General features: G+C 38.1%; 1 protein-coding gene across 2 annotated transcripts; it reads right to left on the bottom strand.

The window, feature by feature from the left end:
* Positions 1 to 202: 202 nt before the first annotated feature.
* nup93 (nucleoporin 93) lies at positions 203 to 22,189 on the bottom strand. 2 transcript variants are annotated; one of them, XM_043216548.1, is made up of 22 exons: positions 22,077 to 22,189; positions 21,329 to 21,525; positions 21,094 to 21,211; positions 12,860 to 12,922; positions 10,691 to 10,819; positions 9,116 to 9,190; positions 8,257 to 8,349; positions 8,003 to 8,142; positions 6,885 to 7,017; positions 6,477 to 6,634; positions 6,095 to 6,260; positions 5,910 to 6,003; positions 4,691 to 4,882; positions 4,489 to 4,615; positions 3,935 to 4,007; positions 3,790 to 3,834; positions 3,432 to 3,548; positions 3,231 to 3,349; positions 2,708 to 2,825; positions 2,542 to 2,625; positions 2,179 to 2,307; positions 203 to 2,020 (listed from the first exon to the last, which is right to left on the bottom strand). In XM_043216548.1, the coding sequence occupies exons 2-22, from the start codon at positions 21,505 to 21,507 to the stop codon at positions 1,910 to 1,912; spliced, it is 2,463 nt and encodes an 820-aa protein (XP_043072483.1). In that variant the 5' UTR covers positions 21,508 to 21,525; positions 22,077 to 22,189; the 3' UTR covers positions 203 to 1,909. The 2 variants fall into 2 exon arrangements, with proteins under 2 accessions (XP_043072483.1, XP_043072484.1); XM_043216549.1 differs by lacking the exons at positions 21,094 to 21,211; positions 21,329 to 21,525; positions 22,077 to 22,189 and adding an exon at positions 15,284 to 15,549.
* Between the last annotated feature and the right edge of the window lie 1,762 nt (positions 22,190 to 23,951).

Below are 23,951 nucleotides of genomic sequence, written 5' to 3'. Positions count from 1 at the left end.
AGCAAACAGCTCAAATGTTTTCAACACTCTTCATCACCAGTCCAGCATATTAGAATGATTTCTGAAGGACCATGTGAAGACTGGAGTAACGAAGCTGAAAATTCAGCATTGCTGTCACATGAATGAATTACTTTTATGTTAAAATACAAAACAGTTACTTTAAACAGTTATATTTCACACTTATTAAAAATTTAAATCTTCATTTTAGTAAAAAAAAGTTTTATTTCAAAGAACCACTGTATTTTTTAATGAGGATAATACATTACTGTACATTCTGTTAAGTTCTGTAAAGGTGATGGATGACTTGTTTAGAAAGAGCTCCTTTGTTGGCAGCGGTGTGGTGCCACCCTGGTGTTGTGAAATAGCCGGGTTATCGCGGACGTGTGACATCGGCCTGATTCACAACACCAGCTGCAGCACACACACCTCACACACCAGTCCAGGAGGTGTGAAGACGAATCTTTCTCCTCCTGATCTTCTTCTCCAGGGTCCAAACCTAACAGAGTTCCTATTTGACTTAGTGGTGTACTGATGCTGGACGACTTGCAATAAAAAAAAAAAAATTCTGTGAGGACCAGATTTGTCTTTTGTTGAGAGCTTTTGATGAAAGGGTGAAATAAAGTTGAAACCCTGAAACCTGATTGTTGTGCATCCAGTACCTTGAATTTAGGACAGTGCACTCTAATAAATGCAGCAGCTCCAGATGCTAACGGTTAAAAATGCAAAGCAGAGCTTAGAGGGAGCTGGAGCAGACACTGCAGCCGGCCGTGACAAAGCCAACACGTCCATCTGTGTGCTCTACGGGCATTTCCTCCATAACCCACCATCTGCTGAGAGAATCAATGTCACACACATTCCTGCTCTCAGAAAGGGCTCTAAACACTCCCTGTCCGGCCACTTGTTTGTACAGTAGGTTTGTGTTACACAATATGCATTTTAATGAATAAAGTATGAGCCAACCAAAACAGAGAAATAAAATATAATAAAGGCGTCCCACGTTTTGAAGCTTTGTGATACGGATTGATTTGTGAATGAACTGATCTTGTAATTTATGTTAAAAGGCTTTAGATAATTACATTAAGTTAACATATACTGAAGATGAACAAAAAAAATACTTGCAAAACTTTTGTTGTTGTTTTCAATATTAAAATCAAAAGTTGTATTTTAATGTTATTTAATGGACCTGAACTAATAACGAAGAGTTGTATTTTTAATGTATGAATAAATGCTGTAACAAATGTATTGCTCATTGTTAGTTAATGCATTAACGGGGACCAATTGTAAAGTTCTTCTATTAAAAGAAACAGTTGCTCACAAATCAGTAGTTTTTGTTTTGCACTACACAAAGTCCATCAGCAACGTGTAGACAATAAAATATTTCAGAAAAACTCATAACTAGTAAAATATAGTCACTAAATAAAGATCTCACTTCTGTGCTTTTTGTGGCCCCGGAGAGTAAGAGAACCCTTTATATACAGCAACATGATGGCTGCCACCAAAGTGGTTAATCTTACTGTTAACAACATAATAAAGGATACTATTGTCATGAGATGTACAAGTTGATTTTTTGCACCGGATTTCATATTGGATTGATATTTAATTATACGAAATAAGAATAGCAGGCAATAGTGCATTTGATTAATTTCATACAGCTTCTAAAAGAGACTATAGCTTTTAAAATGAAACGTATGCAACTGAAATCAAATAAACAGAAAATGCAAGACAAAATGTCACATCAAAATGAAAAAAGGTTTATGACATAAGAAAAGAAAATGAAACAAAATTGAACTGAATTTCATTTTTTTTATTATTTCAAATAATGGGAAAAAATACAAATATAAGTTGACAAAAGTAATGATGGAATGGGGACAATGAAAATGAGCTGCTGGAGAAGGGAGAAGGGGGAGTTTCAGTTCATTAGGACCTCCATCTGAACCAGTCTGGCATTGGTATCTCCAGCCATGCGATACGGAATCATTCCCGCAAACGTGATCAGAGCCCGGGCTTGACTGCGCAGCAGCTGCAGAGAAAGTAGACAAATGCAACTGCGGGTGGTCACACACAATTAACATGCATTGTCACAATGTGTGTCCAAAGTACGGTGAATAATGGACTCGACAGTCAGGATTAGCTTTATAGTTGAATAAGCATCATATTAACTTAGAAAATAAGTTTTACCATGTCTCTGTCCTCTAGGGTACGCTGAGGTCTTCCTGGCGTACCTGCTGCAGCCCCCTTTAGACGCTTGTACTGTGTAAACAGGATATTCATTGTGGCCAGCAGAACCTCTGATAAATTGTGCCTTATCTGTGAAAAGATTAGGACACAATGGAGAGAATGTCATGTTAATAAAGGTCTCAATTCTGGTCATTAAGAAAAAGAATAGTTTTTCAGAATTACAGACACTAGTTGTTAGTCAACTCAATCAAAAAGCAAAGATTTGAAAAGATGTATTAATTTGGGGTCACCTGAAATTACGAGCTTAGCATTTGAAATTAACAGAAAGTAGGTGATTTATGCTAATGCTTTCAGAAATTTTACCTCGTCACTGAAGTTTCTGAATGCTGCAACCCGCTCCTCCACACTGTCCTGACTTAAAGGAACCAGCTTTAGCCTCTCAATCACCTGACACAGAATGTCACAAAAATAAAGATTAATGCCTGGAGGAATGTACTGAAGCTCAACAGGGGACTTACAGGTGACTTACATCGTAGGCTCGGTCTATGTGTCCGGCGTGGTACTCATCAAAAAACGTCATGAGGTCCAGGAGCAAGTAGAAGGTGCTGTCCACAGACTTCTCCCCAGCTATACCATTAGTACGGTACCTGTGCTCAAAAAATACAAGAAAATATAGAAAAAAAAACAATGGAAGCTTGTTTCTGCCTCAAAATTAAGTAACATGAGATCAATTTTTAAAAAATAAAGCTAGAAATTGCAGTTGGTAGATATAGTATCAGTTGTCAAATAAATAAAAGTTGCAACTGTGAGAAGTAAAATTTCAACAGTTATATAATCACAACTGGAAGATGTGAAGTTGCAGAAGAGGCCAAGTCATAATTCATCTTTACACTAAGTTGTATTTGAGAGATATAAAGGCACAATTTGGGGAATATATAATCACACTCTGAAACAAAGTTGCAATAAAGTTCTGTAGTGAGAGGTAAAGTTGTACTTTAGGCAGAAAAGGACTTTTAATAGTTCATAGAGGTCTGTGTATACAAAATGCTCACCGTTCAGCAATAGCCACCGCCATGTTTTTGAGTCGCTCTTTGTTAGACTGGGGCTCGCTGACTTGAGCGATAACAGGACTCAACAATTTGTTCATCAGCTCCAGAACCTTATCAGCATTCTGATGCAAGAAACAAAAGATGCATTAGGCACAATCATCATGAGACTAATCAACCCCCACGGCACGTCACAACTTATCTTACCTTGGCTAACTCGTACAGTTTGACGGCCTCCTCAAACAAGCCCTTGTTCTCTGCCTCCGAGGCCACCTTGGTAATGATGGCCCGCGTGTCTCCGGCAAACTTGTCGATCACGCCGGGCTGAAGGGATTCAAACAAACACTGCTTAGAGCTGAGGAAGACTCTGAATGCACGATTGTTTTGTCAAATTACTTTGAGCATGAAAGGCCAGACTGTGTTGCAAAGGCCTCTGAGACAATAGCACATTCTACCCAACCCTGCAAGGCTGAAGGAACAAAATAATGTACAAGCGAGTTCCCAAACAGTGGCATATTCACTGTCTGCAAGTCAGGTGATATTAAAACAAAAGCCTCCGACATACCTTTCTGCTTCCATCTTTTTCAAGTCTTCCAAGAAGCATATCAAACTACAGGAAGAGAGTTAGTTATTGACATATTATGTAACAATATTAATAGCAATTAGTATGCAGAAGCGCTTCCTCCAATGGGCTCGCACACGTTTCTTACCTCCCGACTCTCGATGACTAGCTCGCTGACACAGCGCATGAACATGTTTTCTCCTTGACTGTCCTTCTCATTCCTGTGGCCAATCACAGAACAGTGATTTTGACTTTTCAAGCAGTGAAGTACAGGAATTATGCCATTAGTATCACGAAAGCACTTGGGCCTGTAAAGGAATCTGTTCGCTTTGTGATACGTTTGCAAACCCTGAGATAAAAGACCTTTAGAAGATCAACCGTTTCCTTTTCACGGTGCCTGTGAGGTCTCTTAAAACAATGGGTCGAGTTAGCATCGAATTCAGGGTGCATGGAACAGGTTTAATTATTCATGGATCATTCGTGGAAGGTTCTGAGTTATTCATGACACATTAATCTCTTCTCAGAGAGGGATTTCGCTCAGTATTTTCAGAGAAAAAGACATGACTTACAGTTCAGCCACTGATCAAACAGGAAACAAGCTGATTTTAAAACAGGTCTGGTATGTTTAAGCATAGATTTGCTCGACAGCTCTGTTACCCTAAATAACCCAATAGTATCAGCTGGGGTTCGGACGATCATTACCGGAGAAAGTAGAAGTACTGCAGAGCTTCTCGTGGGTCTGTGGACTCAAACTTGCGGGTGTAGAGCATAAGCAGCCTAATGAAGTTGAGCCGTCGCACCATTGGTGGATCTCCAGCCTCTTGACTCACTGAGAAAAGACCAGGAACCTCTTTAGAACAGAAACCAGATACAACCGAGTTATCATTTATTGATCAGAACTTACATAGCTGAGCGCTCTGGCCCGATGATTTGAGCAGCAGTTTGAGTTCATACAGCACCAGAGCTACGTGAACAGCATGGCTGCGCAGACGCTCCACTCGGAAAAGGAACGCTATGGCCGCCTCAAACTGTGCAGTCAGGAAAAGCACCTGGAAGTACAGGAATGGCTGGTGGCTGGCTGAGAAATGGGACTCACCTACAGAAAACAATTTAAAAAAATTCCACACACCTTTATGAGCATTCGGGATAATCCAAAACCACTTATGAAACATTATAAATCACATGTTGGGAATGTGCACATGCAAATGCAGCCAATAAGGATTTGTAACTTAAGGAATTTGAATGCTTCTTTAAGCGAGTAATAGGTTCCACATAAATCTTCCTCAGCTGTGAAGTGCTTAAATAGGCTGTTTCATTTCCATTTGCATGAGTTGAAATAATCCCCTCTCATTTAAATTGCCGTTAAAACTGACGTCTTAAAGCATTGAAAAGACCTGCTGCGACTTTGCATGGAGCGTAATGGCAGCGCAGCTGGGAGTGAAGGAGTCTTATCAGCAATAGAGGGAGTCTTTAATGTGGTGTACTGCAGGAGCGCCGACGAGATAAGACTGACTCATCAGGCAGGTGGAAGAAACTAAGCGGATGCCTTTTTAAAACTGGGCGAGGAGAAGTTTAAGCCATGAGAAAACAGCACAATGACATACACTTTTATCTGGGTTAGGCACACTGGCAGAGACTGAATAGGAGGGGGGTTGCATACTGAATAACTTCCTAGTCTTTCAAATGCCCATTTAAATCTCTTCCTTTAGGACTGGAGTGAATCTAAAGATAAGTGGGCTGATTTATTGGCTGTATGGAATAATTTGATCATTCAGAGAGACCACTTGTTTTAAAGGGCTGAGATTAAGATATACTGCCTGAATTTTGTAACTGTAATATTATTTAATAGTATAATCAACTTAATCCAGTTTAACAGAAGCTGTTAGGATTCCCTTGTGACAAAGTACACCCCCCCCCAGAAAATATTCGCTATGTATTTTCTTTGCATGTGATTGAATCCAGCTGAAACCTGTCTGTCGCAGAACAGCTTATAATCTTACTTTGTTATAACCCAGTTTTAAGTATATGTGATGCACTTAATGTTGGAATTCTGAATAAATGTAATAATGTTTCATTTAAAAAGTATATAAACTATTTTTATATATAGTGACTGTGAGTATCACCATAGTCCTCCAGTAGCTGTTTCTGAAGTTGGGCTAGAGTCATTCTGTCCTGAGGGGAACTGCTGCCATCCTCATCAAAACATACTTGATTCAGCTGGATATGGACACAAAACATGAGTAAAAAATATTAACTATAACATAAACTCTGATAAATAATTAGGTCTATGCCTGTCAGTATATCAGACCTTGAGCCACAGGTAGTCTTCTGTTTTATCGGCCACCTCTCCATGATTGTCGCCGATGTCGCATTTGCCGATGAGGCAGTAAACTGCACGCTTGTAGGGGTCAGCGCTATTCCTCAGCACGCGTCGGTAATGAAGTCGTAGTTTATTCTCTGTGACAGGAGACAAACTGAGAAGAACAGCACAGTTGAATAAATATACACCGAGTCCTAAAACAGATTTACTGAATTATTCAGGTTTTAAGATTCAAACTTATGCATAAGAGACAAAAAGAGAACAAGCTGGGTCAAACGCACAAGAGAGAGAAGTAGTTACCAAATACAGAGGAGAAATAGTCCTCTTAGGATGTGATCTAGTTTTGGGATGAGTGTATATGCGTTCTCACCGTCGGTCGGGGCTGTTCATGTATTCCTGAAACCAAATCTTAAAGTCGCCCAGCTGATGCTGTGCCCTGTTCACCACCTGCATGGCGGCAGACAAGTCTCCGCAACGCAGGCAGAAATAGATCAGAGCCCACACTGGATGTCCCTCCACCTCGCCGTCCTGTTACACACATACACACGCAGCAGGGTTTATCCTTGGGTCACATTGCGTCCATTTACCCCCTTTTTACTTTCAGCTCGGAAATAAGCAGCTTATTGGCCCATGCAGGGAGAATCCACCGCTGTTATCTAAACTATGGCAAGCCCCACTCTGTGCAGTTCACTCGAGAGTTATCTGCAGTGAAGGCATCTAGTCTGTATGATGTAGTGCTGCCTGTGCAGTGTGGTGCGGACACGTTCTGCTGCAGTACCTGCATGCCTGGCAGTGGAGTCGGCAGCTTGATGTTTAGGAAGCTGCATACAAGCTGATAAGTGCCAGGTACTCCACCCAGCTGAGCCTGGTGCAGATTCCCAAATACAGTGACCATCGTGTAATTTTTATAGCTGTAGAGGAGAGACACAAGCAAACTATTTTTTCAGTGGATAAAAGTACATACTGGGTTCACTAACTTTCTGACCAGTATATTCATATGCTTTTCCCATTATCCTGTTAGAACTAAATGATCGTTTGATTCAAACTGACACACTGAGTCATTTATACTGATTTGTAAAGCTGTTTGACAGACTGAAGTAAAATAAAAATGGTTAATTTACAAACCTGTCCTAGAAGTAAGATTTAATCAACATAAGAGCAAAATCTAACCCATTACATACTTAAGAGGAGAGCACAGAATCAACATCCATTATTTTTCATTCTATTTCCAGGTTTTCTACCACCATGGGATCCCTGAACATAAACTACAATTTTTTTGGCAAGTAATTATTACTTTTATTTCGCATAGATGCATTAAATAAAAGATTTTCATTTAAAATAGAAGCAGATATTTTAAACTTTCTATTAAATATTACATTATGGTCTCAAAATTAATAATAGTTATAAAATAGATTATATTAAGAAATGTTTATTGATCATCAAATTACTATATTAGAATAATTTAAAAAAAATTATGTGACACTGAAGTTATAATCGCTACTGATTATCATGTTTTGACATTTCAGCAATTAATAAACTGCTGTTAATTAACTATATTTTAAAAAGTTTAAAACAAATACATGCAGCTTTCATTAGCTTAAGACTTTCTTAAACATTTAAACATCAGTCCAAACCTGACAACAACTCTACAATGAAGCTTTATTGGTTTTATTTAAAGCCAAAATACTTTTTAGTTTATAATTAAATTTAAAATAATTATTCAAATAATAAAAATTTAATATAATAAAAATAATTAAAACTCTGCCAACCATATTTAGTCGTTTTTAGAATAAAAAAAATTCACCTACTGGTAATTTCAATATTGCATCCCTACTTAAAACTAGTTTATGTCAATATTATCTCTAAACAAAGAACAAGCTGAATTTTCTTCTTCACCTGTTCTCCAGAAACTGCAGGGCTTGTCTGACGAAGGCCATCTGCATGTCCACAGACACTCTGCACTTCAGCGTGTCCTTTGCTGGCACCAACAGAACGTCTGTCATCTGCTTCACCATGAGCCACATGTCTGACACGTTCTGCAAATACATGCACAGACAACTTTACAGAATCACTATTAAAGCAATCTCTCCCTTATATTTCTGAGACCAAAAGCACAGACACATAGTCAATCCAGGCCGAATGCGACATACCTTATCATCCAGGCTTTCGGCTACTGAGGCACAGAGATCTCCCAGGTTGGGTTGAAGATGTCCATTTACTATCTTCTCATTGAAGATATAGATCTAAAAGAAAGAGGAAAAATGCAACTTGAAGATAAAGGTCATAGACTGACTGCTGTCTAAAGCCGAGCTCTCCATAGCTGGATCTGCTATTATCTGGAGGTGAAGTGTAGTATGATGAAAAACAAAACAAACAGGATGAAAATGTTTAGAAGGTCTTCGAAAAAGAGCACAAAGATCAGGAAGAGGACTCCACAGGCAATGTGGCGACACATGATTTGAAATAAAAGTACAAAGGCGATAAGAGAGAGATCTGACAAAAAAAAGAGAACAAAGGAGGAGAGAGAGAGAGAGAGAGAGAGATGGCCCTCCCTTTTATGGATAGATTGGGAGCTTACCCATCATGCTTCGTTCCAGCCAATCAATCTTTTCGATCAATCAAGCTAGGCTTGCAAAACACAACACATTTATTCTTGTTTCTAGTTAACTGAAAAAGCTAAGCTAAACTAAATGATAAGGTATTCTGACTTAACTATGAGCCAGTCTTTTTTAAAAAGATATCTTATAATTAGTATGGCATGATTTATTAGCATCCAATTCGATGCTGTCCAATTTCTATGTGTTGTTTCAAAATACTTTCTTTTGGAAATTATAACATTTTAATGAATGACTTAATGCATGTATAAGGCTTTATGTTATTTTTTATTAATTTGATATTTATTAAAGTGGTCCATTAATAAAATATTAATGGTTTATATTTTTATACTTTTATAGAAATGTTTCCTTGTGTGTGCGCTTATGCTGTACAGTGTTATGGCTTTCTACAAACCTGCCGGCTGTAGGCAACTTCTACACTGTCCAGTGCACTGCGTCCTGGTATTCCGACCTCACTCACAAAACTGGGCTGTAGGGCACATAGCAACAGTTGTTAAGACACACACAAGGACGTCTACACAACAAGACCATATTAATATTCTCTGCGTGTGTAGGTGTGCATATGTGTGCCTGTAAAAGCGTGGGTTTGACAAGTGCACAAGCTGCGTTTATCTCGGAGAGTTGTTTTAATCTAAATGCAGCGACCAATGTAGCGTGAAGCTATTGTGAAGAACATAACTCACGCTTGAGAGCACACAGCTCAGTGTTATGAATACACAGAGAAAGAGACAAGCAGAAAAATCTTAAATTGTATAAGTTGACATGAATTAATCTCTTCTGAAGAAATAATGTCACATGTACTGCGAAAGATTTGACATACATAAAGCATATGGTGCTTTAATTAAAATCATTTTCAACACACAGTCTCTCTCTCTCTCACACACACACTCCACAGTAGCAAATTCCATGAACAGCCTGGCAAGAAAGCCAGTGAGGCGTTGTAGTTTGTGTGACAATGTAGTGGGGAGGGGGCGACCCAGGCTGGTGGTACAAGGAAGAGTGAGCTCCTGGCATAGGAAGTGAACAGCAGGTCACACATGGAAAATTTAACTGCTGTTTAATAATTAAAGCAGCAGGACAGCAGTCAAAAATCTCCTAGAGCACACAAACATATGTGCATTTGTGTCCAAATTCACACAAACGGTACATTCTTCTTGAATCAATAGGAAAACAAAAGGAAAGACAAAAGCATATTCTGAGGTATCGCCTTCTCAAAAAGACCATCATTGTTTGCTGTAGACAGACTATTGTTCCACTTGAGGACATAAAAAGAGACATGCGTGATATATATATATATATATATATATATATATATATATATATATATATATATATATATATATATAAAATGTAGAAGAGGAGTGCTTGTCATCTTCAGTGTTTGATGTTTTCCACATCCTTCCCTCTTACTCACCTCTCCATTTTGTGACAGCAGAGATGAGCAATGCTACCAAAAAAAAAACCCTTTATTTTATGAATAGTTTTTAAAGGCAGACAATGGCATCCCATCTTACTGACTTTTTTAATTTTATAAGCTGTGAGCATAATATAAAAAAATAGAATATCATATAAAATAGATACATAGACAGTATGTTTAGTTTATATCATTTCCATCTGGTGATGCTTGTAGTGTGCTGGATGTTATCTTTACGTAACAATTTTTAATTTTAATTGCTTAAAAAAACAAACGTGTCTGTATGTTCTTTTCTGAAAAGAACTACAAGAAATGCTTTTGCCAGATAAGATTTCACTGACAAACAGATCCAGGACAAACGTAGCCACAGGCTGGGTGTATCACGCCAACAGATCTGAACAAGCTCCTTAGATGCTAAATGAGAACATTTGTACTTCACGGATACGCCACGTGTGAAGTGAGGTGAGTGTAAGCTATTACATATCTTACAAGGAAGTTATATCACATCTATCCTGTGTGTGTATTATGTTTCATGTGGCGTGTTGTTCCTCAGACCTCCACTTCCTGGCTGAAGTCCAGTGCATCCTCTCCAGCTCCCAGCAGGGTGTGCAACACTCTCTGCTTCACCTGCTCCCACTGCACCAACATAGAGTCTCTGTGGTACTCCTCCGCCAGCAGAAATGTCTGCAAGAAAGACAGAACGAGTAAGAGCGGGGACAAGATACAAATCACACACAAAAAAAAGCCTAATAAATGAGAGTAAATGAATTAAAACTACAAAGCCTTCAGCGAATATATAGGTTACCCAACATGTGACGCATTAAAAATAGCTAGTGGAGTAAGAAGAGAGCAGCCTGGATCTGGGAAGCATGCTGTGCACAATAAGCGCTAACGGGCACCACTATCTTCACCCCTCCCCCAATCCCACCTCCGAGGGACAAGGAACGAGAGCTGGGCCTGGGGAGACTCAAACTGGGTCTGGCCCGCTAAAGCCTGGATGCGTGGAGGCCTCGCTAATGGAACTGTGCCGCTATCTGGGTCTGCCTTCACGCCTACCACCGATTTAGCCCGTACCCTGATTGAATCCGAAGACCTTTCGTCTATTTTACTCAGTCCCGGTGGATCGACGTGTGATAATTGCAAGCGTTCTAATTAAAAAGGCTTCTGAACTCTGGAGGAAGAGACTTTGGAATCGAGCGTAATGATGGAAGGAGTGAGATATTATCATTACGACATGCTGAAGTTAATGTCAATCAGGTAAAATTACAATTGGAGAAAACGCTCAGGAGGGTTTTGGTTTAGGGGCAAAACCAATAGTATATGGCTTTATAAAGTACTTCAGGATCTAACTGTACTCCAGATGATTTTGCTGGGTCAAAATCATTCATCATTAAGCAATTTACTTCATTTTCACCTGGGGTCCAAAATTAAAGCTCTAAAAATGCCCAAATGCAGTAAAAATTGGCTTTGGAGAGTAAAGTGAAAAATGACTCACCAGTTGAAAAGTAATTTTATTAACTGCAGTTGCACATGGTTTATGTCAAATTTTAAGAACGATTGTTTGACGCATACTGATGTAAGTGATGTGCAAGATTGCCCTGCTACAGTAAACTCTAGGATGTTAAACCTAGTTTTTGCCCAGCTCCTCATGTGGCATTAGAAGATATTTCAATATTCCTCACAATAAACCACAAAAAAAAAGAGGAAATAGATCATGACAAGTTGTCACTTTTTTCCTTACAGGTACCATTATAAACTGAAACTGGCTTTTTAAATCACAACTAGGACAGGGCAATATATTGCACAATATATTTATGTGCATCTCTTCAATAAATCCAGTTCTTTGATTAGGTGATTACCCTTTTTTTCAAGTGAAGCGGTAGTTATTACAAAGAGCCGTAGATCAATGACAAGTATTGCAGTTAATGCATTTGTGATACTGAACGAAATATTGTCTAGCTTGTCAGTGATTTATGGCTCTGTGTATTAACTACCGCTCCATTTAAAAACAGGTGATTGAAATGTACTGCTAATCAAAGAACAGGCTTTACTAATGAGAGGAGCATGAATATATTATGCAATATATTGCCTAGCCCTAAACTAAATAATCGCACTCTTAATATATACATTACAAATATGTATAATACAAAATATTGATTGATTTGATTTTGGACCTTCCTGTGAGAGACATGCATTTAACTGCATTGCTTGAAGACCCAAAACTTTCACTTTTCATTTTGTCACATACAGGCCATCTGTGTTGTGAGGGTAACACCTCTTCTTTGCTGAGCAAATTATCCTCTGTCCATCTCTTTGCTGACATTCCTCCTCCTGAGAGGTTTGATGACTAGACCGAGAGGATAGATTGATGGGATATTGACCTGGCAGAGAGCTCTCTGCTGAGAAATGGATAATAAAAGGTGAAAGGGCCTGTTTTTATCTCACTGACAGTGACTGAGGAAACAACAAGGTAAAAGACGTTTTGAACTAAAACTGAAAGATCTGCAATCTCTGGCAACTATCGGAAGGAGACAATTTTAAAGGAGCTATCAGATAAACTGCTTGGATTTGAAATGTCTGGGCAATATGGGAAGTTGCGCTGAAGTTTAATGTTGTTAAAAATCTCATTCCTTTAATCTACACTTGCTGGTAAGACATGGTTTGATCGACCGAGCAAATAAATGTTTGTAAAAGGATATAGAGAGGTAAAAGGAAGATGCTCACCCTGCGGCGTGATTCCTCGATGGCTGACAGCAGTGCATTGTCTCTCTCGTTCTTCAGAAAGCCCTGGAACAAGAGACACGGCATGGAGGTTAAACGTACTGCAACCTACTTTTCCCTTTTCTGCATGCAGAGCACACGCCCTCTCTCCCTTTCTCTCTCCTTCCCTCCATACTTCCTCCAAGACGCAAACGCCACAGGCCAGAGATGGAGAATTGCCATCATTATCAAAATCGCTGCTAAAAATGTGCTTAGAATCGACCCTGTATGTGATCGCTCGTCCAAAATGGCCGCTCTCGGCTGGTCAGAGCTGGATCAGCAACGTTTTTCGAGTGCACTAAAAGTACTGCGCATTTAAGAAACTCCGCATTCATGTGAACATGTGAACCATGTTCCTACACACAGAAGTCAATGGATGTGTATGGAAAATGTGGTTCAAACTGTTTAATTTCCCCCTAACTTCCACTCTCAGGCTTCTCTCTAGGACACTGATAGTTAAAACAAGACTAAACCCTGACTAGACTGTTACCAACTGGAAATCATAAAGCCAACAGCTGCTTATGTCTAATTATGGGCTATCATCATCTAAAATGTCATTTTTGTTCGATCACAGATGGAAAACGCACACATCAATAGCCTCCAAAGGATACATAAGCTACATTTTCTGACTGGATGCCGAGTGTGCAGCTCGAGCAACCTGTATGGATGCACTAGGAGTGATTGTACTTGATGTACAGCTGGGTAACGAACACTCACACAACCGCATTCATTTTGATTAAACAGAGAACAGAAAGATCCAGCAGCTGATCCTGAGGACAGAGAAGCCACTGGAATGATGTGCAACACACACACATTGAGTGGGGGTTGGGATAGGGAGTGGTACTGATGGAAGCTGGTTCTGATGGGTTTGGAGGATCATCAGACCGCTGAAAATCAAATTTTTTTTTAAAGGATGGCAAGAAATGCGACCTCTGAACTGGAACCTGCAGCCATTGGCTTTTATTATTACAACAAGGATGGAGTCAAAAAAGCACATCTCATAATCGTAAAAGGATGAACACTGTTTCCATTCATCAATAAATTCGCTCAATTTTAGAAATTTAAGCACCGATCACAATTGACACTTTTTTTTTTTTTTAATCCAAATCCTCGGGATCGAGTTGAAGCCTGCCCTCCCTTCCCCCCGATGATTCTTTTCCTCCCCCCTCCGAGATTGCACGACCCCCATCACCCCATCCACACTCTGACTGACAGCTGTAAATGAGGATTGATTTATTCTGATTTGGGGAACGCAAAATCTAAATGACGCATCCAAATGAAAGAGCCAAGCTAATGGATACGGAGATGGCAAGTGAGTGGGTGGGGGGGGAGTTTAAGGTGTGGAGCAGCCAACATTTCATACTTAGCAGAGCTATTTCTTGCTCAGTCACCGTGCCTCAAACCGCTAGCTACAGAACAGCGCCCCCTTCAGCCATTCACGCTCTGCATCAAGTACCCAAGAGCCACTAGCTGACAAAAGGAACACATTTTACATGGATGCATTTGGGTCATGCCTTATCTAAGATTATGCTTTCTATATATTGTGAAGTGCTTTATTGCATATGACATTTTTTGACACTATTAGTCTCATAAAATGAAAAGAAATAAATCTTCTCAGATGTGCAATTTATACCAAACTACATATCTTTTTTGATGCACATTTTAAATAATGTGACCACAGCAAAATAAATGTGTGACTAGAGGCTGTCAATAAAACAGCTAGTCAAAGTGCAGATCACATAGGTTGAAAGGGGAGGTTACCGTTTGCCATACAATTAAGTACCGTGTATTTCTAGAAGATTCAAGTCGCAGCGAATATTGAACGAGTTTGATATGGATAAAAAAACGGTGCATCACGACAAGCAGAAGACATCATTATTATATAAAGCAAATACATGTTCGATAAAGACATTGTAATGAATGCTACATACGGAATTCATACATGTTCATGGTGAACACACCTTCTCGTGGATGTACGCACATTTTGAAATCAGGTATAATGCATTTTGAACAACGCATAGCAGGAAATATGACGTGAATTGACATCGAATGCATGCTGTCAAATTCAAGCTGCATAAAAGACATGCATACATGCGCTAACTGAACCCACAGCATTTGATTTAAACTCAAACACCCCTCTTTAGATCTACACATCCATCTCTTTTTCCTTTCTTTTACTTCTGAACAATGAGGAGTGAAGGAACCCCACCCTAACCCCACCACTTCCTGTGTGACAGACAAGTCTTCATCCTCCTCCTCCTCCTCCTCGCCATCTTCATCATCCCTTCGGAGTCGGTGACAGTCTCGTCTTTTGGGCTAAACCGACTGACCGAGGTGTTTGTACTACAGCAAGCCTGTCGAATGCATGTGCGTGTAGGTGATACTCACTTATGGTCTGGTTTAACCTGCTGGGAAAGTGCTGCTGAGAGGTGATAGTGTCTGGAAGCAGAGTGCCTGTCCCCTGCCCATGCCATCTCCATCTTCCTCGTCCTGCAGAAGCGGGCCAGTGCATTTTTAGGGCGTTTCTGACCTCCTTCACCAGAGGCCCACACTGTCTCTGCCACATGCACTCTTCTTTACCTCAAGGCGGCCCAGTGGTCTGAACCTAGATATGAGCCACGAGCAGGGTTACTGTGGGCTGCTTTATTGTCGGAGGCGGAGCGTACCAAGTCGGCCCAGAGACACGGGGGGGAATCTGAGGAGAAGTCATTATTCAACCTGATCCATGTGCTTGTTTACCATCAGTCGTCCACCCCTCCTCCTCATCTCTCCTCTAGCATCCCTGCCAGCCTCCTCTTTCACTCACACTCATTTCTTCCTTTTTTTAAACATCTCTGCATCCTTCCTTTTTCCTCTTCTGCTAGCGCAATGCAATTATGGTAATGGATCCCCCCCCACATACTCTCCTGATGGTTTTCGACATCCTGTCCAGAAACTGGGCTAATAATCCTCTTAAGAGTCATGTTTAGTTAATGAGCAGAGTGCACTGACCAGAGATCAGACTCCACATGTAGAGCTATTTACACTTATCCTGCACCTACCATTGTGTGCGCTTAGATAACACTCTGGTTCGAAGGCATGGTGTGGGAAAGACGGAAGTAAGCGGAAGTAAGAGTTAAAGAAAAAGATTCAATGCATCGCCCGATTCTGCGCCATTTTGCTCGGGTAGTGCTTCTCCTTCTTGCAGTCCATCATTAAGCGTTCACCTTTTCTTCTGCATGATATAAGCACCCAAGGCATTCCTGCCTTTGTTCGTCTTAATGTTGTGATGTTAAAATTAAACGTTTTATTTAGCTTTTATAAAGGAAACACGTGGGTTGCAGAAGGCTGCACGCTTTCCCACACACGCAATCGCAGAAGGCGAGAGAAAGGCAGCAGACTACGCCTCATCAGCAGCGTGCATTTCCTTTGTCTTCAGGCAGGCAGGCAGCTCAGCAGCCTTATGGAGCACACACAATATACAATTTACACACACTCTGCCACCAGCTTGCAGGGTCGATGCACATCTGGATGTCTCGACGCAATTGTAATGGTGCAATTCTGAGCGTGGCACCTGCAGCATCTTTGTTTTATTCAACAGCGGGTTTAATGCGATTCTGAACATCTTTTCAATAGGTAATTTAGATTGCGGAGATGCATAACGAGAATGAAGATGATAAATGGAAACGCAGTTACACAAGTTCAACAAAAGGGAGATATTAAATCTCATAGCTCTTTGAGTAAATCAGAGTTGTTCTCAAAATGCTAAAGAGATTTTTAGCCACTCACACACACACATACATTCAGACAGGGAGGGAGGTGAGGAAAGTGCCAGGCAGTAAGTGCACTTCCAGTAAGAGCCGAGCCGCACTCTGGCAGGCCCACCACAAAAATATGTCTGACAAAAAGACGATGGAGAGGAGGGGGAGGGATAGAGACAGTGAGAAAGAGGAGAGAAGAGATAAGGACAGAAAAAAGATGGGTGGGGGCAGACGGTTTCGAACCTTCAAGAAGCGAAAACCAAGTGGATCATTACACGACTTGATGAGTCAACAGCCAATTCTCTATCCACACTGATAACATTCAAACAAATGAAAATACATCTACCGTTTTAATGGTCAAAACTGAAGACATGCCATTTATATTATTGATAGTAAATTAATATAGCAAAACTGTGTGCTGTTTGATTGTTTGAAATGCAAGTTCAAATATTGGGTGACCAATCATCAATGGTTCTAAAATCACGTTTAAGCTTTCGTGTTTACTGCATCATATCTTATATATCTGCATTGGTCAGTTGTTATTATAATAAAATTTAAGTTTGAATTTATGAATGAAGCACTGACCTGTCGATCTCCTAATTCTCTGAAAGGATTTCTGTACCCCAGCAGTACCTTAAATACTAAAGTCGGTAATACAACAAGAATAACTGCACAAATTGCAAAAATAGATGAACTGCCCTACAACATAAAATAATAAGCTATATAAAGACAGTAACAGTAGTATTCATGTGCAGAAATGTTATAATTAAGTGTAAAACAACACAAAAACGCTTAGTGCATAAGTTAAATGCAAATTAATCTTTGTTAAAGCTGTGGTGTTGTTTGATTAGCAGACCAGACAGAAGTAGATATATGCTGCTGTCCCTTTAAAACTAAACGCACAGACCTAATACTCATATTCAGTTTTTTTAGTCAGCTGTATACGATAACTTAAGACATGGACATAACCACTTAAGACATGGACATAACCTACATGGACATAATCTGCTTCCTAGCTGTTCTGTTCTGTACTATATATATATATATATATATATATATATATATATATATATATATATATATATATATATTTTTCTCTCATACAGGCTACAGAAATGTTTTAGTCTTTGACAGCACTGAAAATACAAATTTGGATAATCACCAGATGAGATCAATATTCCCCATCCATATACCCCAGAGCCCTTTCAGTAGGACATAAAATGGACCTCATCTTCATTGACACAAAACCACAAAAGTGCTCCTTTTAACTCGTATTATTCTGGACATCATTTAGTATTATCATTAATAGTGTTAAAATGGCATTTATTACAATGAATCACTTAAAAACTTAAAACAATAGACATTTTAGCTAAAAAAAAAAAAAAAAAAAAACACTCATCAAGTGGTTTTCTTTCAAACTATAGCACACTGAAAAATAAGGACTAAAAAGGAAAAAAAAAAAAACAGAGCACTGCCGTGCAAACATGGACAAAAAGCCACAAGATGACTCCAGTGGTTTGACAGCTCATTGTTGACTTCACTGCTGATTCCTGGCTCTAGTGAGCTCACTACAATTCACCAAACCTGTGGTCTCATAATGCAGTCACCATAAACAACGCCTTTTTGTTCCTCTCTGAATCCAAAAGTCTTTTGGTGCTTTGTGTATCATAACAGCTGCAAACAGACATCAGCAATGCATGTATTTATACTATATCTAACTATAACTAAACCTATAACTAACTATATCTAAACCTAAAAATCGTCTGGTATCAGCAGCATCCACAGGAGGGCGTAGTAACCACTGTTATTGTCACCGTTTCAGAAAGGCATTAACATCATTCAGTTCAAATGTCATTTTTCATATCTTCATCTTTTAATTCATTTTCGGCAAAAACACTAAACTCTTAAGCTGTAATGATCTTTACTGTGCAATTCAAAATTTCAAGAATTACATGACTCGTCTTTAGGCCTGTATTACTTTTACAGAAGCACTTACAACTGAATTCAATAGTAACCAATTGCCACAGCAAAGTCACACCTTAGCAGACTAACATACTATAATCCAATTCACAGCATGCAATATATCATTTCTAAAAGCTGCACAGTGCACTCAACCTGCCTTCACAAATGACCAAACAAAACAAATAGGAAATACATATGTATGGTACACACAAGAAAAGGTTGCACTAAGAAGCAATGATAATATACGAAAAAACATGAATAGCATGCCATTAAGATAAATGCATAGACAGGGAATGAGAGCCATTAGACCCACCCTGTATCTTAAGCTCTGAAGGCAACAGCATAGTGCTAATTACAAATGGGCTGAATGAGGAGATTGTTTAAATGTTTATTTGGCTTCTACTGAGGCTGTAATGCAGGAAGTCTCACCAAATTATTAAGACGACACTGCATTAGTACATCATTAAGAGGATTAACGCATTAACAAAAGCTAAAGGTTTGGGGTCAGTACTTCAATTGTGCAAGGATGCATTAATTACATGATTTCATTTATAATGTTAAAAAGTAAATTATATTTCCAATAAATGTTGTTCAACTTTATATTACATCAAAGGATACTGAAAAAGAAGAAACATTTCAAGCACTAAATCAGCAAACTAGAATGATTTCTGGATGATCATGTAACACTGATTTTTGAAGTAATGACTAGAAATTCCAGAAAACCTGCCTTAATATGAATAAATTACATTTTAAAGATTGTTTAAATAGAAAACATTTATTTTAAACTGTAATAATATTACCAATCTTTTTGATCAAATAAATGCAGTCTCTGTAAGATAATTCTAAATATTACTTGTAAACATGAAAATATTACCAAACCCAACTTTTGAATAGTAGTGTATGTTAAGTCATTAATTTTTGCAATGAAAATGGACTAGCATCAAATCTGAACTTGTTTTGTTTTTTTTAATAAAGTTGCAAATGAAAATAATAAATAATAAAGTATGATTTACTTTTCAAAAATAGTATCCTTTACATGTACTTAGCAAATTATTTCCAATCAAAGAGACTTAGGGCACAAATAAAGGGCACATATATTCATTTTAGACTCAGTCTCACAAAAAAGTCTTAAAAGCAAAATTGAAGAAAATACAGAAAATAAATAAGTCAACATATTAAATTATATTTAAAATAAAAAAATTATATGGGTTAAATGAGCACATTTGTATTAAAACTGAGGCATAAAGCTCCATTTTACTCAGTATACATGTAAAGGAAGCGCAATAATAGGCAGAAACTCAAAATCTAGCAAAAAAAAAAAAAAAAAAAAAACTTGCTTTTTTTATCCAAGAAATATTGTTTTAATAAAGCACAATAAATAGTGTTTTAATAAAGTACAATAAAGTGTGCTTTTGCGAGGAATTTTCATGAAAGAGCTTATTTTCTATGACTTTCAGATGCATCCATTTACTGGTAGATGTCTACCGGAGGTCAGTTCTGACAATTGCCAAACAACTCAAATTAAAACAGTCCACCATATATACACTACCAGTCACAAGTTTTTGAACAATAAGAAGTTTTTTATAAAGACTTCTCTCCCTCTCATCAAGCCTACATTTATTTAATGCAAAAAACAGTAAAAGCAGTACTATTGTGAAGCAAATCAAAATATTAAAATGATTTTGAAAGAATCATGTGACTGGAGTAATGATGCTAAAAATTCTGCTGAAATAACAAGAATAATTTATATTTTCAAATATATTCAAATAAAAAAAACAACTATTTTAAAATGATTCTGTTTTGTTGTACTGTATCAAATCAATGCAGGTTTGTCAAGCAGAAGAAACTTCTTTAAAAACATTAAAAAATGTACTGTTCAACAATGCACTGGTACTGTAGTACCGTTTAGAGCTTTGGAGTCAGTACGATTTTATTATTATTCAAAAGGTATTACATTTATCAAAAGTAACATTTAAGACTTCACATTATTACAAAAGATTGTTACCCAGCATTTCAAGTGAAAACTGATAATAGTAATAATAAATGATATCAAAATGGCATATTAAATCTAAAAGATTATGTGACAGTGTAGTAATGGCTGCTTAAAATTCAGCTTTGTCGTCCTATGAATAAGATACATATAATCAATTAAAAAAACTATTGTTCTAAATGAAGTATGTTTACTAACAATGTTATATAATGTATCTTTGATCAAACAAATAAAACCTTGGAGAGCATGAGATAACTATTTTAATACCACTTAAATACTTAAAACTTCAGACAACCCGAAACTTTTGAACTTACTGTACATACTTTTAATAAATAGTGTACGTCTCGATAATTAGAGTCCTTTGATATCAACAGATATTACAGTTCAAACATCTACTGAAGTGGACAAATATATGACGTTAAAAAGCACTGTTGCGATATAAAGTATGATATTGATCAAATTTAACTGTAAATAAAAACACCCACCCAAGTAAAACATGCACTAACCTGAATATCAGTGTCCTTGACTGGCTCAAGAGGCTCAAATGTAGTGGCAGCACTGAGACTCTCAAGACGCTGGGAGATATGGAAGATGTCAAGACCCCGAGAACCCAAGAGGATGGAGCTGAAGTTAAAAAAAAAAAAAGACAGTACAGATATAAATAATATAATACTATGCTAATCCAGATGACATCAAATGAATTTTAGCCTCATGGCAAATAACACCAAACCAAAAACTCACGCTTTTACGTCAGCTGTGTCTTGAGAGGTTCTGGTGAGAGTACGGGAACGTAGACGCTCTCCTGCCTGCTGGATCTCCTGTAGGTTTCGCTCAACATGGGGCAGCTCGGACACGGCCTCAGTCTCTGCCGCAAGCTGTTCTGCCTGCTGCAGGAGTTCCCCGAAGCCCTCAGTATCCATGTGCAGCTCCTGCTCCACCTGGAAGCAACACAAAAGCGTGTCTACGTTACACTGTGATATGCACATCATTTGTAATCGGTACGGTATCTTGAATAATAACTGTGACTTACAGCAAATCCACACTTACTACAGCTCTTGTCATTTCAATAAAAAGTAATTCTGAAAGCTTATTACAGTGTAACAGTTTGAAGGACATTCCATGCTAAATTATTATTATTGTTAGTAGTAACTGTGTGATTTTCACTTCAATTACTTATCATTATGTTAACATTAGGATGTCAGAGACATGATTAACTACAGTTAATAAAGTCAAATTAACTGCATTATTGCGTCCTCATTTATATAGCATTATATTTTTTATTAGATGAAACATATACACACATTCTTGGAATTACACTGAATTCTTTAAGAAACAACAGTAGTGACTAGAAGCGACTGTCATTTGCTAGCAAGCTAACTTGACATGAGGTGCTGTGTGCAAACGCGTCCCAGACAGACACCTGCCAAATTAGTCTTCAATTAACTAGCTGTTAACTAGGTAATTAATTAACGCATATGTAACAACCCACCTCCCAGAATGTGAATCCTTAAAGCGGCTGTAATAGGATAATTTCCACTTTAGCCGCTATGCTAAACACAACCCCTCGTGAACTCCCGGGTTGAATTGAGCGCGCGCTGATTGGTTCAAACAGTTTTTTCCCAGAATCACGCGCGACTCGACAGAACTTTATTCAGGTGTTTCTGTTTACAATAGTTCATGAGTGAGATCAAGTCAGACACGATTTCTGTAAAATAGCTTGAAAAACAATTTGACTGATCCCTGATGGTGATGATACAATATATTTTCTCTCTTATATCCACAATAATCATCATAGGTAAATAGAAAAATAGAAAAAAAAAAAAAAAAATATATATATATATATATATATATATATATATATATATATATATATATATATATATATATATATATATATATATATATATATATATATATATATTAATTTCCGTAAGGGACTATTTTTTTTCTTTCTAAGTGTAAGCTCCATAAATTGTTGAAAGTCATTGAAATTTATTGGTTACACCCAGGCATCTAAATTGTTTATTATCGTTTAATAGGATTTTTAACAGTTCATAACATCCATTCTGTCATTCTGACCATAAATATTAGATTAGATTAGATTAGATTCAACTTTATTCTCATTACAAAATGTACAAGTATAAGGTAACAAAATGCAGTTTAGGTCTAACCAGGAGTGCAATAAGCAGCAAGTGCAGGATATAGGTACAAATATAAATTACAAAGATAAATATGTGATAAATATGTACAAATTAAATTACAGATGAGAAGGGGAAATTTACAGTTAGTATGTGTAAACAATTTACAGATGGTTATGTACAAAAAAGCAGGATATACAGGTTATGTATAGACAAATTTACAAGAGTATGTACAATGGATAGTACATACATTTACAATATATATATATATATATATATATATATATATATATATATATGTGTGTGTGTGTGTGTGTGTGTGTGTGTGTGTGTGTACAGTGGAGTGCAATGAATGTTAAACAGTGCATTTTTGTATTTTTTTATTTTTAATGGGGTGGGAATGGGGGTGGGTGGGGCAGAAATCAGTGGGGGGTAGAATTCAGTAGTGAGACAGCTCTGGTATAAAAGCTGTTCCTCAGTCTACTTGTTCTAGTCCGGGGGAATCTGAATCGCCTGCCAGATGGCAGGAGGGAAAACAGTTTGTGGGCAGGATGAGAGGAGTCCTTAAGAATACTGCGTGCTCGACACAAACAGTGTTTCTTCTGGATGTCCTCAATGGATGGAAGTGGAGATCCTGTGATGCGCTGGGCAGTTTTCACCACCCGCTGCAGTGCCTTACGCTCAGCAAAAGAGCAGCTCCTATACCAGACTGTGACACAGTTTGTTAGGATGCTCTCTATTGTACAGCGATAGAAGTTCACCAGGATGGCTGAGGACAGCTGATTCTTCTTAAGTTTCCTCAGGAAGAAAAGGCGCTGAATGTTTTTAGCCATTATTCCACCTACAGTTGGAACCAGCTTTCAGTAAAGATCAGGGGCCGGTTGCATAAACTAAAAAAATGTTTATAATATAATAAAGTTTTTTTAAAAAAATAATAATAAAGGTTTGTTTAGCAGATGGAAGCATAATGTGCTACAGAAGGCTGTATTGACTTGATTTGATGAAAGAACAATGGACAAACACCAGCATATGTCACAGCACCCCAAACGATCACAACTTCAGAAACCTTACACTGGACTTGTTTGAATCAGCTTTGCTTGGCAGTATTCCCTTAACCTCTTTATGAAGGGTGTTAATGGTTGTTTTCTGGACCATTGCCAAGTCAGCGGTCTCCCACAACATTGTGGCATCAAAGAACAAGAGATACCCAGCATTTCTATTATAGG

Source organism: Puntigrus tetrazona, chromosome 18, assembly GCF_018831695.1.
Source record: "Puntigrus tetrazona isolate hp1 chromosome 18, ASM1883169v1, whole genome shotgun sequence".
NCBI classification, from domain to species: Eukaryota; Metazoa; Chordata; class Actinopteri; order Cypriniformes; family Cyprinidae; genus Puntigrus; species Puntigrus tetrazona.
Note: the sequence above shows the minus strand (reverse complement) of the source record. Positions and strands in the feature narration are given on the sequence as shown.